Source organism: Pteronotus mesoamericanus, unplaced genomic scaffold (genome assembly GCF_021234165.1).
Source record: "Pteronotus mesoamericanus isolate MK-2021 breed Mesoamerican mustached bat unplaced genomic scaffold, CSHL_Meso_final contig_1189, whole genome shotgun sequence".
Classification (NCBI taxonomy): Eukaryota; Metazoa; Chordata; class Mammalia; order Chiroptera; family Mormoopidae; genus Pteronotus; species Pteronotus mesoamericanus.
The window spans coordinates 2,570,707-2,586,247 of NW_026555038.1; the positions used below are offsets into that span (position 1 = coordinate 2,570,707).

At 44.2% G+C, this 15,541-nt stretch overlaps 1 protein-coding gene across 1 annotated transcript in view; it reads right to left on the reverse strand.

Annotated features, from left to right (window-relative positions):
* PPFIBP2 (PPFIA binding protein 2) overlaps positions 1 to 15,541 on the reverse strand; it is a 127,746-nt gene that overhangs the window by 81,513 nt on the left and 30,692 nt on the right. Inside the window, exons 3-4 of the mRNA XM_054583167.1 lie at positions 14,907 to 15,006; positions 3,430 to 3,644 (exon numbers count right to left, since the gene is read on the reverse strand). Of these exons, the coding sequence (XP_054439142.1) occupies positions 3,430 to 3,644; positions 14,907 to 14,970 (279 nt within the window). The 5' untranslated portion in view covers positions 14,971 to 15,006. The remainder of the gene's footprint in view (positions 1 to 3,429; positions 3,645 to 14,906; positions 15,007 to 15,541) is intronic.

Sequence of the window (15,541 nt, forward strand, 5' to 3'; positions counted from 1 at the left end):
TACATACATTAGGACATTACTGCATACATGAATATGAATATACAGAGAATAAAATTTTTTCAGATGGGGTATGAGAGCAACAGTTTGGAGACCATTAAGAGAATAAATACTAAACTAATGAAAGAAATGCCTACTCTTCCTACTAAACAAAGCAAACGCAATCATTATAAAAGGAAAACATTTTCACTATGAAATTAGTAAAGCTTTTTTTTTTTTTTTTAATTTTAGTGATTATTGTTTATCAGGATGCATGGAAGCCTGACTAATGAAAATATAAATGAGTAAAATCTTTCTAAAAAGTGGTTTGGAAAAATGTGTCAAAGATATAAATACCTTCGGATTATAACTGCCAGATCCAGCAAACTGCATAGGGCATATTTATTAAAAATTATTTGTTGTTTGCCTAAACTTCAAATTTAACTGAGCATCCTGTATTTTGTCTGTTAACCCTACTTCACCTTTGTAACACCACTTCTAGGACTCTTCATTAAGGAAGTATGTAAATAGAAAGAAAAATAGTTTTGGGCAGACAAATTCTCTGCATCACCATTGCATGTTCACCAATACATGCAATCAATGTCATGTGTTGGTGAACAATTAACAACTGAAATATCAATATTATAGAAATGGTCACAAATTCAGGCACATCCGGACAAGGTGAAAATACATAGTTACTATACAGTAAAGAATAAAAACAACAGCTATTGCCTGTGCTCTGGGCAGACTGAGTCTGTTGGGGAAGACACGCCGATGAATCTCTCAGTTACGTGTGGTAAGGTCCTGAGCAGAGTTGCGACTGGGCATTTAAAATAAAAAGGTGAAAAACTGCTCTGAAGACTAATGAAATGTTCAGGGAACCATGGAGAAGGCTGGGAGTTACCAAAGGGACCCAGGCACATGGTGATAGGCCATCCCAAGGACAGAGAGAGTTAGCAAGTGACTCACGGAGAGGGATTATAGCTGATGAAAACTGGGAATGGTGACATCCAATATCCAATACTTGGTTTTAGGGTTTGCTTTCTGCATTGGAATATTCTTTATGCAAGTCCACCATCTCTTACTTGTAATTCTAAAACTCAAAAAAAGTTTTCAAAATCAAGTTTTGTTTTGTTTTGTAAAATAATGTTGGTGACAATCTTACTTGGCAGCAAACCCGACCTGAACTGGCAGGAGAATATTTATAGTCTTTCTTTATCCCACTTCATGCGGATGCTCAAAAGTTTTCTAAACAACTGTTCATGCGTTTCCTACCCTGTATCTGCTAGAGACGGTATATATTAGATTCCACTGCCTCACCTTTCCACAGTTTAATAGTTCTGAGTTCTAAAACACATCTAGGCCCAAGGGCTTCATATTGAGGGACTACGGACCTGTCATAAAACTATCTTTAAACACTGCAGGCTGAGTCGGCAGTGCAAGCAGAAACAGAGAGAGGGGTCGGTGTCCATGCCTGGGGTAAAGTAGGCCACAGGAGCTGCAGCTGTCCAAGCAGAGGGGCAAAAGATAGCCAGAGGTGACTGGAGAGAAGCCAGGATCAGCCTCGTGGAACTGACGGTACAGTCTCAGTGGAGGGCTCCTCATGGAATTAGGGAAGCAAAGGGAGCCCTTTCAGCTGTGAAGTGAACAGGAGAACTAACTACAGAAGCCATTCCCCCTGCAACTCCCAACCACGGTTAAAAGAGTGAGTGGATGAGCAATGAGGGTTTCTGTCTGTCCTCAGCACAAGTCTGAGAGGACCACCAAAGACTGTCTTCATTTGGGGAGGAAATGAGGAGGAGGCGGCTTGCAAACCTGAACTGTAACAGGCCCACCTGAGACCCACCCAGCAACCTCCATCTTACCCTTTAAGCAGTCTCTGGTTGTATTAGTTTCCTATTGCTGCGTTAACAAAGTACCACAAACTAAGAGGCTTATAGCAACACAAACATATTATCTTACTGGTCTGGGAGTCAGAAGTCCGAAATAGGTCTCATTGGGCTAAAATCCAGGTGTCGGCAGGGCTATTACTTCAGGAGGCTTTAAGGGAGGGCCACCTTCCCAGCTCTGAGCAGCTGCCTACATCCCTCGGCTCTTGGCCTCCTTCCATCTTTAAAGCCAGCAGCAGAGGGGTTGAATCACGTCACTGTGACAATGACTTTGCCTCCTCCTCCCACTTACAGGGACTCCGGCGATTACATTGGGCCTGGATAATCCAGGCTACTTGCCATGTTTTAAACTCAGCTGATTAGCGACCTTAATTCCACTCACTACCTTCCCCTTGGCCATGTAACATAACAAATTCACAGGTTCTGGCAATCAGTATGTAGACATCTTTCTCCCTACCACACTGGATTAGGTATATACAGAACACCAGACAGGAAGCCTATGTAATCAAAATACTGAATAACACACATAATGAAGGATGCTTCAGTGTTCGGAGAAAGGCATGGGGATGAGACTACTGACAGAGGCCTCTGGAACAGAAAGCAGGCTAGGACATCTGGGACATAACCTGTAACAAACGACATGGCCTCTAGACAAGGGTGTCTCACCCTCTTGGTCTGTGGTTTCCCATCATCGAGCCTTCCCTCCCAATTCAGTGGTCCCCTTCCTGTCTTCCTCGCTCTATGCATGCTTTTCAGTTTTGACTTCCGTTTGCAGGACTCTAGCTTTAGAAGACTGCATCTCAGCTTCCATCCTCCAACTCAGGGCAGGTGATCACATGCTTCCTCTGGCTCCCAGGTTCATCCAGCCCTGGAGTGATTTCACTCCAGATCAATTCCTCAGTGGGCTAGCTTCTCGCCTGACCCACTTCCAGATGTTACTAGTCTCTTAATGTTGTCCAGCTGGCCTCCACAGGGAGGTAGATGAGTAACCAAAGCCACGTACATACAGCTGTGGTTACTCGTCTGCTGCCCTTAGAAACTAGCAGGTGTGCGGGCTTGATCTAGAAAGAGCAAGGGGAGGAGAGTAAGGAAAGCTGCATTCACCCTTCTTGTCTCGGGACAAGAAGCATTTCTAGAAGCAAGGAGGTCTGTAGGGCAATAGTTAAGGAATGAATGAGGTAAGATTCTCGCCCATTGTAAGGAAAAAAGAGTGGGGCATTCAGCCGGGGGTAGACACCTCAGCTAGGGTCGGTAACTCAGTGAGTGGTCCATGTAATCCTGGAGGAAAAAAGTCTTCACATCTGCTATTCTCTGGCCCTGGATCTCCCTTTCTCAGGAGAGGGGCTGGAGTGCACAGGCCGGCTGACTATGTAGCTTAAGCTGTTTGACTGGGTCCTACCCTCCAGGGAAGGACCACCCTGTGGGAGCTGACTAAAGCTGGACTGGAAGCAAAAAGACAGGAAGGTGCACGGATGAAGTAACATCCCCAGGCAGTGGTGACATTCCTTGGATTCCATGATTATGTTCCCCAGTGGTTCCCCAAATAGGCCACAGGCCTACTCACCAAGCTCTCCTCGAACCACTCCTTTATGTAGGCAGCTGTGGGGCCTGGGATCTGGCTCAGAAGTGCTGCTTTCTCCTGAGGATGCTCCAGCATCTCCAGGGCTAACCTCAGGTCCTCAACGAGATGGAGCACTGGGAAGGGATTCAAGTAGGAAGCCGGTGAAGTCAGTCCAGGCTCACAGGTACCGTCACTGATATCTGCACCTGTTTTCGTGCCTAAAACAAGAGAGAGGCAGGAATCTTTGTAAGGTAGACGCCATGGGCAGGGAACTGGTAAAGAGCAAAAATAGTGAAAGGAGAGTGGGGTAAGGGATGGATAAGAAGCCTCAGCAGGACCACTCACAAAGTAAACTCTGCAGAAACCATCTTCAGCCCCGGGCTTGGAGTGACAGGGAGAGACCTTCAGAGGTGGATAACTGTGCCCACTAGGACCACCATAGGGACCTCACACCATTAGACAACTGGGAAAACACAGCCAGCCCTCACCACCAACCAAAAACATAGCAGCTAAAATAATGAGATGCCATTCTTCAGCTTTTAGATTAATAATCTTAAATGAATTTAAACATTCATTTAAATCAATGTGGTAGGTTGTCTGCACATATGACCACCAACAATTCCTCCCATCCTTGCATGCACGTTCCACTCCTTTCATCCCCAGGTGGTTCCTGACTCTGGGCCGCTCTAGTAACTTGCTCTGATCAGAAGAATGCAGCAGACGTGACGCTGTGTCAGTTCCGGCAAGGGTTCAATGCATTGGACTGCTTTCTGGATCTTCCCAATTGAGAGAACTCTGTCTCCGCTGATGTACTCACACTTTTATCCTGTATTATTTACTCTGTATGTCCACATCTCATTTCCCCATTACAGGCAGGGAAGTCTCTGGGGGCAGAGTCCCTGTCACAGTTAGCCGAGTTCCTAGCACCATGGCCCTGCCCAGTAGAGGCTGAAGGGGAATAGGGCTGAATGTTTGCACATATGCTTGGATGAAAAGCTAAGGGGAGGAATGCCTAGACTTCCTCAGAAATCTGGGGTATTGGGTCCACTCTTTCTAATTTTATATGTCCCAAATAGGACTGTTTTTTCTTTATAAACACCACCATTAAAAGAAAAAAAAAGCAAATCTCATTCTTTTTTGTTTAAGTATAGTGATATATTTTTCAAACCAAAACTGGGGTGACACAATCTAATAAAGGATTTCTGTACTTCTTTCAGCAACAAGAAACACTTTAGAAAGTATGGTTTAGCTGGTGGAATTTCTAGGGCAACTGGATTGTTTATAAGGCCAACAGCTGGAAAATGTGGGCTGTCGGGCCACCCCATCCACGGGTACACTGCAGGCCTGACGTCTAATCCCAGGTCCCTTTACTCTTCTAAGAGCCAATTTCCTACTCACCATGGCAGTCTCTGGAATGAGAAATCCACACAGAAGGAAACAATTACCATTTGATTGCTGGTTTGCTTTCTGAAAGTGCAGGATAGAGGGAATAGCGGATCACAATCCACAAACAAGTCTGTGGCTCTGGGGAGACTGACTGATTATCCACTCTTGGGTGTGTGCTCAGCACCCTCTGGAGACTAGAAGGACCCCAGCCAAACTTCAGATGAGAAAATGGACAGAAGCAGAAGAAGACCCCCAATCTCCGCACAACTGCTGAGTAATCCCTCTCTGTCCTGGACACACTCCAACGCATATACACACACAAACCCCTTTATAAATGTAGAATGAGTTAGGACAAAAGTAGGTGGTAAGACTGAGATTTTCATTAACCTTCTATCACTCTGGCCTTGGACAAAAAAACCCCAGAAAATTAAGTCCACATATACCTTTATACCAGTAATTATAATAATTATAAATGCATTAAACTTAACTATTCAAACTCAAAAATTTTAATAGTGGAATAAAAGAAGCCTAGTTCTTTGATGTTATCAAGAGGGAGGTACAAAAGTTATAACACTGATTAAAATATAAAGTGTTCAAAAGATAAAACAAAATATTCCATATAATGAAGTAGGTATGTTGATCAGACTATTAAAACAGATACACACAAACACACACAATCACTGGATAAAATGATAAAACTAAATGTAAAAATCATAGATAGTCCTATAAAATATTGAACCATAATTTATATTTTTTCCCACAGAGAACATACCAAGCCAAATCCTTTTACAAGGATTTCAGGTCAAGATGTTGGCACCAATAAACACGACTCATCTCCTGGCACAACCACATCAAAATTGCAACCAAAGTATAAAACCACCATCACTCGGAACCATCAGAAATCGAGTTGAATGGAAGTCTGACAACTACAGAATTAAAGAAACCACATCCATTCAGCCTGGTAGGAGGGGAGGAGACGCAGAGAGAGCTGGTTCCATATCCACATGTGGTAGATAAAAATTCAGGAGGAATATCTTGGGAGTGAGGAGTCCCAGAGCCACACCAGGCCCACCAGCCAAGGGTTTCAGTGCCAGGAAGGTAAGTCCCTATAACTTTAGGCTGCAAAAACCAGTGGGGATTGAGTCAATAGAAGAAACTTCTGGAATCCCAAGCAGTTCCTCTTAATGAACCCACACATGGACTTACTCGGACTCTCTCCCTCTGAGCTCCAGCACCAAGGTAGCAGCTTGAAAGATGCCAGTGAAATACAGGGAGAATCTGGTGGCTGGCATCAAGGTGAGAGCTGGGAGATAGAAAGGTGGGCGGAGGCCATTGTCCCTTTTCTGAACCCTCCCCGCACAGAGTCACAGAGGCAGCAGGCTGGTGCCATATCTAAGACTCCATCAACCTGGTTAATACTGTTTGCGCTGCTGTGGAGATCCCCTGAGACTCCGTCCCAACCAATTTATGGGCCCACCCAAGCTGCTTTTCCATAGCAATGGCTGGTCTTCGCTCATGCTTCACAACTTCCTAAATCCTCTCAAACAACAGCTAGCCTCAGTGAGTCCCCAGCAAAACTAAGTGGTCCCAGGCCTGGCACTAGCAGCACCAAGCCTAGATTCACAGCTTGGCTTCTGGGAATCTTCAAGCCCAACACAAGTAGTAGCCATCTCAGATTGCTTTATAGCTCAGGAGGGTGGCCCTGGGAAAAATACAGGTTGGGGCTAACTTTGGCCTGCACAACGTGGGAAACCCCAGGGCCAACACACCCAGTGGACAGCTACAGACCATGTCAGAGCACCACCACCCTGCCCCTGAACCGCTGATCATCCATGGAGGGCAGAGGTTGGTGGTCAGTGGTCACAGCCAGTCCTTGTAGCTGATTGCCCTGGGTAAATCCCTCCACTTGACCTGCCAGTAGCAATCAAGTCTCAACTACAAGAGGACAGTGTACTCAGCCCACATGAAGGGTGCACCTCAAGTACCCTGCTTCAGTGACAGGGAAGGCTGTGCCACTGGACCCTACAGGACACCTACCACATTAGGCCATGATACCAAGACAGAGAGTCATAGCAGCTCTACCTAATACATAGAAACAAACACAGGGAGGCTTCCAAAACAAGGAGACAAAGAAATGTGGCCCAAATGAAAGAACAGATCAAAACTCCCCCAAAAAGAACTAATCAAAATGGAGATAAGCAATCTATTAGATGCAGAGTTCAAAACACTGGTTATAAGGATGCTCAAGGAATTTAGTGAGGACCTCAGCAGCATTAAAATGATCCAATCAGAAATGAAGCCCACACTAATTAAAATAAAGACCAATTTACAGGGAAACAACAGTAGAGTGGATGAAGCCAAGAGTCAGATCTATGATTTGGAACACAGGAAGCAAAACACAACCAATCAGAACACAAGAAGAAAAAGGAATCCAAAGAAACAAAAATAGTGTAAGCAGCCTCTAGGGCGACTTCAAGTGGTCCAACGTTCTCATCATAGGGGATGCCAGAAGGAGAAGAAAAAGAGCTAGAAATTGGAAATCTATTTGAAACAATAATGAAAGAAAACTTCCCTAATTTGGTGAAGGAAATAGACATGCAAATCCAGGAAAAGCAGAAAGTCAAACAAAAGGGATGCTAAGAGGCCCACTCCAAAGACACATCATAATTAAAATGCCAGAGGTTAAAGATAATCTTAAAAGCAGAAAGAAAAAAACAGTTAGTTACCTACAGGGGAATTCCCATAAGACAGTCAACTGATTTCTCAGAAGAAACTTTGCTGGCTAGAGGAATTGGCAAGAAATATTCAAAGTCATGAAAAGTGGGGACCTACAGCCAAGATTGCTCTACCCAGCAAAGATATCATTTAGTATTAAAGAGCAGATAAAGAGCTTCCCAGACAAGGAAAAACTAAAGGAGTTCATCATCACCAAACCATTATATTATAAAATGTTGAAGGGACTTATACAGGAAAAAGTAGATCAAAATTATGGAAAATAAAACAGCAATAAATACATATGTACCAACAAAATTGAATCTAAAAAACAAACTAAGCAAACAAGAAGAACTGAGAAAGAATCATGGATATGGAGAGCATTTTGATGGTTGCCAGATGGGAGGAGAGTATGGGAGAATAGGTGAAGAGGTGAGGGGATTAAGAAGTACAAATAAGTAGTTACAGAATAGCCATGGGGATGTAAAGTATAGTATAGAAAATGGAGTAGCCAGAGAACCTACACATGACCCATGGACGTGGACAATGGTGTGGAGATTGTCTGAGGGACCAAAGGGTGCTGGGTGGAGGGGGGCAAAGAAAGAAAAACTGGGACAACTTTAATAGCAAAATCAATAAAATATATTAAAAAAATAAAAAAATATATAAAAAATAAAGGAGTGATCTATCAAAACAGCAAAGGACAAATAGAGAATTATGTCCCAAACAACTAGAGATGGCACACTATGTTCAAGAACATAGAGAGCATTTTTTTCAAAATTGACCCTAGACAAGACTATACAGGAAGTCTGAACGAAAATCAGGAACTGCGGTGAGGGATCCCTATTCCTATGTCCACATTTCCATGGGAAGGGAGGGTAGTTTCCACTAAGGCCACATTTGCGGCCTCTCCCCTGCCTCCCCTCTGTTTTTTCTCAAAGGAGGAACAACTCTTCTGATGGAGGAAGTCTCTCCAAAGCCACCTGTCCCTGGTAGAGAGCATTTTCCTCAGGGTAGCTTTCTGAGCCCAGCTCTGCCCCAGCAGAGTGGAAGTCTGTAGTTTAGGATTAAGTTCAATTTGGAGTGTGTGTTTGTGTGTGTAGGAAGGGCAGTAGTCAAGATCTTCATTGAGGCTTTAAGTCAAGCTATCCTTGCCAATCAATAAAACTAATGATAAAACTGATATTTTGGTCTCCCTTTCTGTCTGTTCCTTAACTGGTTTAAACCTAGGGAGTAGCAAAAAGGAATGCTGTTTACAGATCATTGTGCTAGACAGAATAGCGACTCCCTCAAAGATGTCCTAATTCCTGGAACCTATAAATGTGTTACCTTCCTTGGCCAAAAGATTTCACAGATGTGATTAAGAATCATGAGATTAGGAGATTCGCATCCTGGATTACTAATCACATGAACTCTTAAGTCAGATAATGGAAGCAGACTACTGGGTCAGAGATCAGATGTGAAGACTCAACCTGCCACTGCTGCTTTGAAGATGGAGGAAGGGAGCCATAAGCGGAGAAAGGTGACAGCACTATAGCAGCAATACAGCAGGCAGGAGCAGATGAGATACATGGAGAAAATCCTCCAAAGATGCAGAAACACACACATACGTTTTAAAGCAACTAAACTAAAGGAAACCTTCAGAGCTCAGAAGCTCAGCGGTAAGAGCATTTGAGGTTTACCCTGCAGGCCACCGCCAGTTCCCTGATTTCCTAATACCTGGACTTGAATGAGCCACTTGAGGGGAACAGGAGACAAAGCTTAGGACTTGAGCAAAGGAAGAGATTGGACGAGGGACCTCTGCATGATGCCAGGATGCAAAAGGGCAATATCCTTAGTAAATCAATGAGAAAAAAAGAGAATGGTGCTGTTGAACAGTGCTTGCCTCTGTGGGCCATTTCTACCTCTTTACACAAAGGATATTCTTTGACCTCTGAACCCAACAGATACTGCCCGACTTCCACTCTGACTCTCTTCAGGTCAAAGTCATAGCAAAACACTCTCAACCTGAATCCTGAAGGGAATCCATTGGTGACTCTGTTACTGATGATTGCTATATGCTAACCTGCCTCAGAAAGGGCATAGACAAAACCAATCACCTGTTCTGAGCATGAACTCGTTATGTGGCCTTTAACACCACAGCTAAAATCATTATGGGCCAAGGTTAATAATTTCAGTCTTGATTAGAACTTTTTCTACCCTCAATCTTTAAATCTAAAACAATGAAAAAACAAAAACCCAACCCCAGGTACTAGCCAGAATTGGCAGAAAGGCCCAGACAGGGCAACCTCTTTTTATAACTGTCATAAAAGAGACTCCTTTCAACCATTCCTCAATGATGGGTAGAGCTTGCAAATAATCACATGAGTAACCTCTTGCCACAGTGAAGAGGAATACGTGGCCCTCTGTGTCCTCACCATGTGGTTCTCTGGTCCTATTACAGTAGTGGCCTTACTGAGCCTGTTAAGCCCTATGCAAAATTAGCATAGGTGGCAGTTGCTCTGGGCCACCCAGAGGGATATAATTAAGCAAAACAGAGTTCAAATTCAATCGTCAACACTGTAATTCAATTATAGTATTATTTGCAGGTACATCAAAGGGACTAATCGAGAGGAAGATCAGATCAAAAGTTAACATGAACCAGAAGCTACAACAATAGTCTTCTGTACTAAAAATAAATCTTTTTGACAAGTGTCCTGGAGTCTTTAACAGTTATCTCTTCCCAATCTTCTGGCATAAAATTCCAGGCTTCCAAACAAGTAGTCACACCCAGGATATATCAACTTAGGGTTCAAGAATTCAAGAAAGTTTCATGTAATGGCCCTATTTCTGCTTTCAAGGCATTTCTTTTTCACCTGCCTCCAGAGCCTCTGAGTGCCTGAGATGAGGGTTGCCACCCTATGGCTCAGGACGGGCATATTTGGCACTTCAGCATCAGGATGTCCTCAGAATATTCCTGGCCAGGTGGTTTTTGGGAGTGATAATCTCCTGCGTTATCTGCACTCATTGAAGGAGGGGGACACTTTTTCTTTTTAATTAAATGCTTAATTACATAAATACTGATATCACTTATCATAAGTGTACTCTTTTTGGAAAGTGAACAGTAGCCTATAAATTACAGAGTAATTTATAAAGGGAAATTCCTTGTTATGCAGTGTTATGATTATATATAATCATTATTGAAGGAATTGTGTTAGCTTTGGTAGGAATCAATGTTGTTTTTGCATAAACGGTTGCTATTTGGGGTTGGTGTGTGCAGGAAGCCCGTAACATCTTCTTCCATTGAAATAAGTGGTAATTGTGTTTTCATAAAGTGAGAGAATATGGCCCTGGGGTACTCATTTGAGAACTTTAACAGACGCGAAAGCAATGGTGTTTTGGTAGTGTTGGCACTACATGATATCATTTGACTTCACATTAATAAGAGAATTGAAATAAAGAAAGGAGGATTTAAACGTTTACACAAAAATGTCATTCCTGCAGGATCTTTGGTGTCATAATGTGGTGCTACAGTTTGAGTCTTTCTTTTACCTGTGCCACTCTTTAAGCAAAGGAACCCTTACTGGAAAGTCTAATGTGTAAGAGAGATAAGAGCAAAGTCACTCTATCTAAGGGTTTGGGAGCAACAAGAGAACTGGTTCTTGCTCCAGTGAGCTCTTTACTCCTACAGACAGCCCCGCAGAGCTTCTGAGGCCCAACTACACACCACCATAACACTAACACAGAAACCAGAATAGCCCAGAAGAGACTTGGATAGCCCTGGGCTCAAATCTTAGTTCTGTAATATACTTGCACTATGACTTTGGGTGGTAAAAACAATAAAGTCAACAGTAATATCAACAAAATAAGCAGTAACTTACACCAACTGAGCACTTACTAAGTGCCTTATTTGCATTAATTTAATCATCTCAATTATATGAGATAGGTACGGTTATTACCACTTTTATATATAAGGAAACTGAGGCTCAGAGAATTAAAGCAATTTGCCCAAAGATTCCACAGCCAGGGTAAGTGGCTGAGCTGAGATTCAATCCCTAACAGTCTACATTAACAACGATTAAAATTCCTAAACTCTTTGGTCCAGTTGAGCCCAACCATCCTGAAAATAAGGAGGATATTAACAGCCTTGAGGCAAAGTCTCTGGCAAACTGGCATTCAATAATTATCATTCTTTTGATCCTGAATGGCATAGAACATATGCCCTCCAGACACTCCCTAATAACCTGTGTTGAATTGTCTGTCAAATGGTGCCGATCAAACACTGCATAAGCCAATTACTACTTTAAAGATGGTTCACAGGATGTGCCAACCACCAAGTCTTAAGGAAAAAAAAAATTAGTGATCTGTTATTCTAAAAGAATCAGCCAAACAAAGGCACTAGTACAGAAAATGAGAAATGAAGTTCAGTATGCAGCCAGATAGAGCGTATGTACAGAAAACACTAACTGCCTTCTAACCAGTGAAAAGGAGAACCTATTCACCAAAGTAAATAAAACACATTCAATACATGTGACAAATGTTTATGAAATGAATGTTTCTGCGCTACAGACCAAATGAGGCACCAGAGACCTGGAGCAGCAAAACCTCTGTCCTCATGGAACTTACATTCTGGTACAGGAGGCAGATAATACACAAAGAGACAAAAATGAATGTCATCGGTCAGATAGTGGTAAGTGCTGCAAAGAAATATAAACAGGATATGTGGACATAGAGTGACTTGGGAGAGGTGTCACGGGAGGCCTCCCTGATACGGTGATATTTCAGTAGATAGCAGATGGGCGTGTACCAGGAAGAGACATCCCAGCAGAGAGGACCGCAGGCACACAGGCCCGCAGACAGCCAGCGCTCCCAGCCAGCATGAGATAAGCCACAGGGAAAGTGCTACGAGTTGCAGCCATTAAGGCAGCCTCAGGCCAGGTCACATAGGGCATTGCTGGCTATGGCGACTTCAGAGTTTTACCCTAACATGAAAAGTCATTAAAGAATTTTGGGGAGAGAAGTGATATGATTTATGTTTTAAGGATTACACTGTGGACAACAGCCTATAAGAGGGCAAGAACAGAGCAAAGACCACTCAGAAGTCTATGCATTAATCTTGTAGATCCTGGATGAACCTACTGAGGCAAGTTCAAGCCCTATGCAATGAAAACCTCAAAACTCCATCAGGTCAAATAATGGGCCTGAATAAATCAGAACTCTGCTCTGTCTCTAGAGAAGACTTCACATGATAAAGATTCTTTTTGTCTCTTCTTAATTTATCAAGAACTAACATTTTATAGTGCTACACACCAGGCACTGTTCTAAGCACCTTACCTGTATAAGCACAGCACCCTCTATGGGGGATACTATTATTATACCCATTTTAAATATGAGGAAACCACCCTGGCTGGAACTCAGTTGGTTAGAATACCATCCCAATACACCAAGATTGTGGGTTTAATCCCCAGTCAGGGCATATATAGGAATCAACCAATGAATGCGTAAGTAAGTGGAAGAACAAATCAATGTTTCCCTCTCCCTCCTTTCCTCTCTGTCTCTAAAATCAATAAGTAAGTAAGTAAATAAATAAATAAATAAAAGGAGACTGAGGCACAGATCATACAAGTTACTTGTAGGATTTGTAGAGTTAAAATTTGAACTAAGCAGTTTGGCATTCTATAGGCGCCCCTTTTGACTAACCTTAAAAGAATGTCTTAGAGCACCACTCTACAAAACTGAAACATGTTCCTGATGGAGTGGCCCAGGAAGCCCTTCCAGAAAGAACCTGCCAGGATGGAGGGCTAAGGAAATGAAAGGAGGAGGGAGGTGTTGTGCCAGAAGAGCAGGAGGGTTCTCCTGGGTTCCAATCAACCCCAACCAGGGCCACTCCCTCCACACCCTTCCCAGGGCCTCACCTGCAGAGCCTGGACCAAGGCAAGGCCCCGAAGGATGCAGCCACACAATCCTCTCTGAGACAGAGGGGATTCTGCCAGAGGCTCTGTCATTTTTTGAATGCCTGTGTGGAGAAGTTAGGAGGCAGGAAGAGGGACTGAGCCCACACAGGCTGCCCTCTTCAGGAGGCGTCTCATTCACCTCCCACCACCATTGGAGAGCTCTGTGCCCTGCCAGGGGCTCTCCCAGAGTCTCCTCCTGGCTCCTGGCTGAGGGCTCAGCAGTGATGCCAACCTGAGCCAATCTGAGGGTCTGACCTTGTGGCTCTGATTTCATTTCAATGCTCACAAGCCCCAGGGAGTGCCCAGGTAAGACGGAAAAGTTTGCTAGGAAATCCACATTCTGGACTGTTTCCTCTCAATAGGGTTTCGGGGGCCCTTACCTAGAACAGGACATCCCAACCTATGAAGCCTATGGAAAGTGGACATTAGTCATAGCCTCCCAAGGGACCTCATGTTCCCTGAGAAATTAAGGGCCTGAAAGATGAGAGCTAGAACATGTTACAGTCCCACCAATAACATGAGGAAGCTTCGACACACAGACAACCTCCCCATCCCAGGCACAAACACCCAGAACCCTCAGTGGGTCAGATGTGCCTCTGCAGAATGAAGGAAAAGCAAATGCCTGAAAAGGGACAGTGTCAGGTAGCCTGTGTGTATCCTGGGCTCTAGCCACACTCAGTCCAAACATTCTTCCTCCAGCCATAGCTCCATACAATGGGGAGCAAAGCCCCAAAGTAGCACCCCAAGTCAGCAAACAAGGTCACTGGCCTGCATCAGGTAAGGACAGAAATAGGCCCATTGGGAAAGATTTCCAATGACAGGTTTGTTCTAACCAATATGGGCTCGGTTGCCACTATCAAGGAGTTAATCGACTCCAGCAGCCCACTGACAGCCCTTTCCTAACCAGTTTTGCTGGGTCTTTTCTAACTGGCTAATTCAAACGTGAAACCAAGCAGTTGCGATGGATTAAAACCAACACGGCATAAAGAACATTCTCTGGGTGATGTGGTGAAGCAATACAAAACTGCCTCCTGACTCCCAAATACACTGGAGACCAGCTGGGGAGGTGAGCTGACACCTGTGTTAGGCTGCAACGTCAGCTGGACTTCAAGGTTCAGCTCGACTGTCGGAAGCCATGTGCCCTGAAGAATTTACAACAAAATCAATCTCACTGCACCCAAACTGCCTGTCAGCCAGGATCTAAACCGTGACACAGTTTGTGCATGCCAATATGTGGTATATCCACCCTGTCTCAACAGAGACCTAAACACACACCAGACATCACCGTTCTACAAGTCTGTACTCTTCGAAAAGAGATGGCATGCACAATAAAATACAATAGCTCTAACAAGGAGCTCCTCTCTGTGCCGCACAGAAGAGTGACGTGAGAGAAAACACCCTCTGCGCTGTGCAGGATGAGCCGTCAGTCACCAGCACCCCTGCTCGCACCTGCGATGATCCCGTCCATCTGCTCCAGGGCAGCTTCCAGCGCGTGGCTGGCCTCAGAAGCCATGACTCCTTCTCCCAGCTCAGTCTCCTCCTTCTCTTACTGAAAATTCAAATAAAAAACAAAGGAAAAATTACAGAGCGTCCCACATGACGCACACAAGATCGCAATGCTCTCTTATTCCCTCGTCGTACAGCACGGCTCAAAAGAATCCTGGTGGCTGGCCTGTGGTTTCCGCCATCTCTGTGGCCTCCCCCTCCTGCCGTGAGAGCCCCTTTTCCATGAATCTTTAGCATATGATGCCATTTGCTTCGGTAATGAAAAGCCACTAGGGCTCTCTGGAGTCACCTGTAGCAGCGAGACAGTGATTGCCACTGTTCAAGCTCCCATTTGCATTCCCCTGAGCTGTGTGCTTCCAGGACTGCTGAGGCTCACTGCCTGTGCCTGAACCTTTCCTGGCCTTTGCACCCATAAATCACTGCCCTCCTCCTCCACATGCATGTTTGCTTATCTTCCTTTGCCATGCCTCCCTCATCCAAAGGACTCAGCCTCTTAGGGTTATCTGGGTTCTGTCTCCCTGAGTTTAGTTTAAAGTCTCTCATCCACTGAGCTATCCTGGCACAAATATACCCTGAGG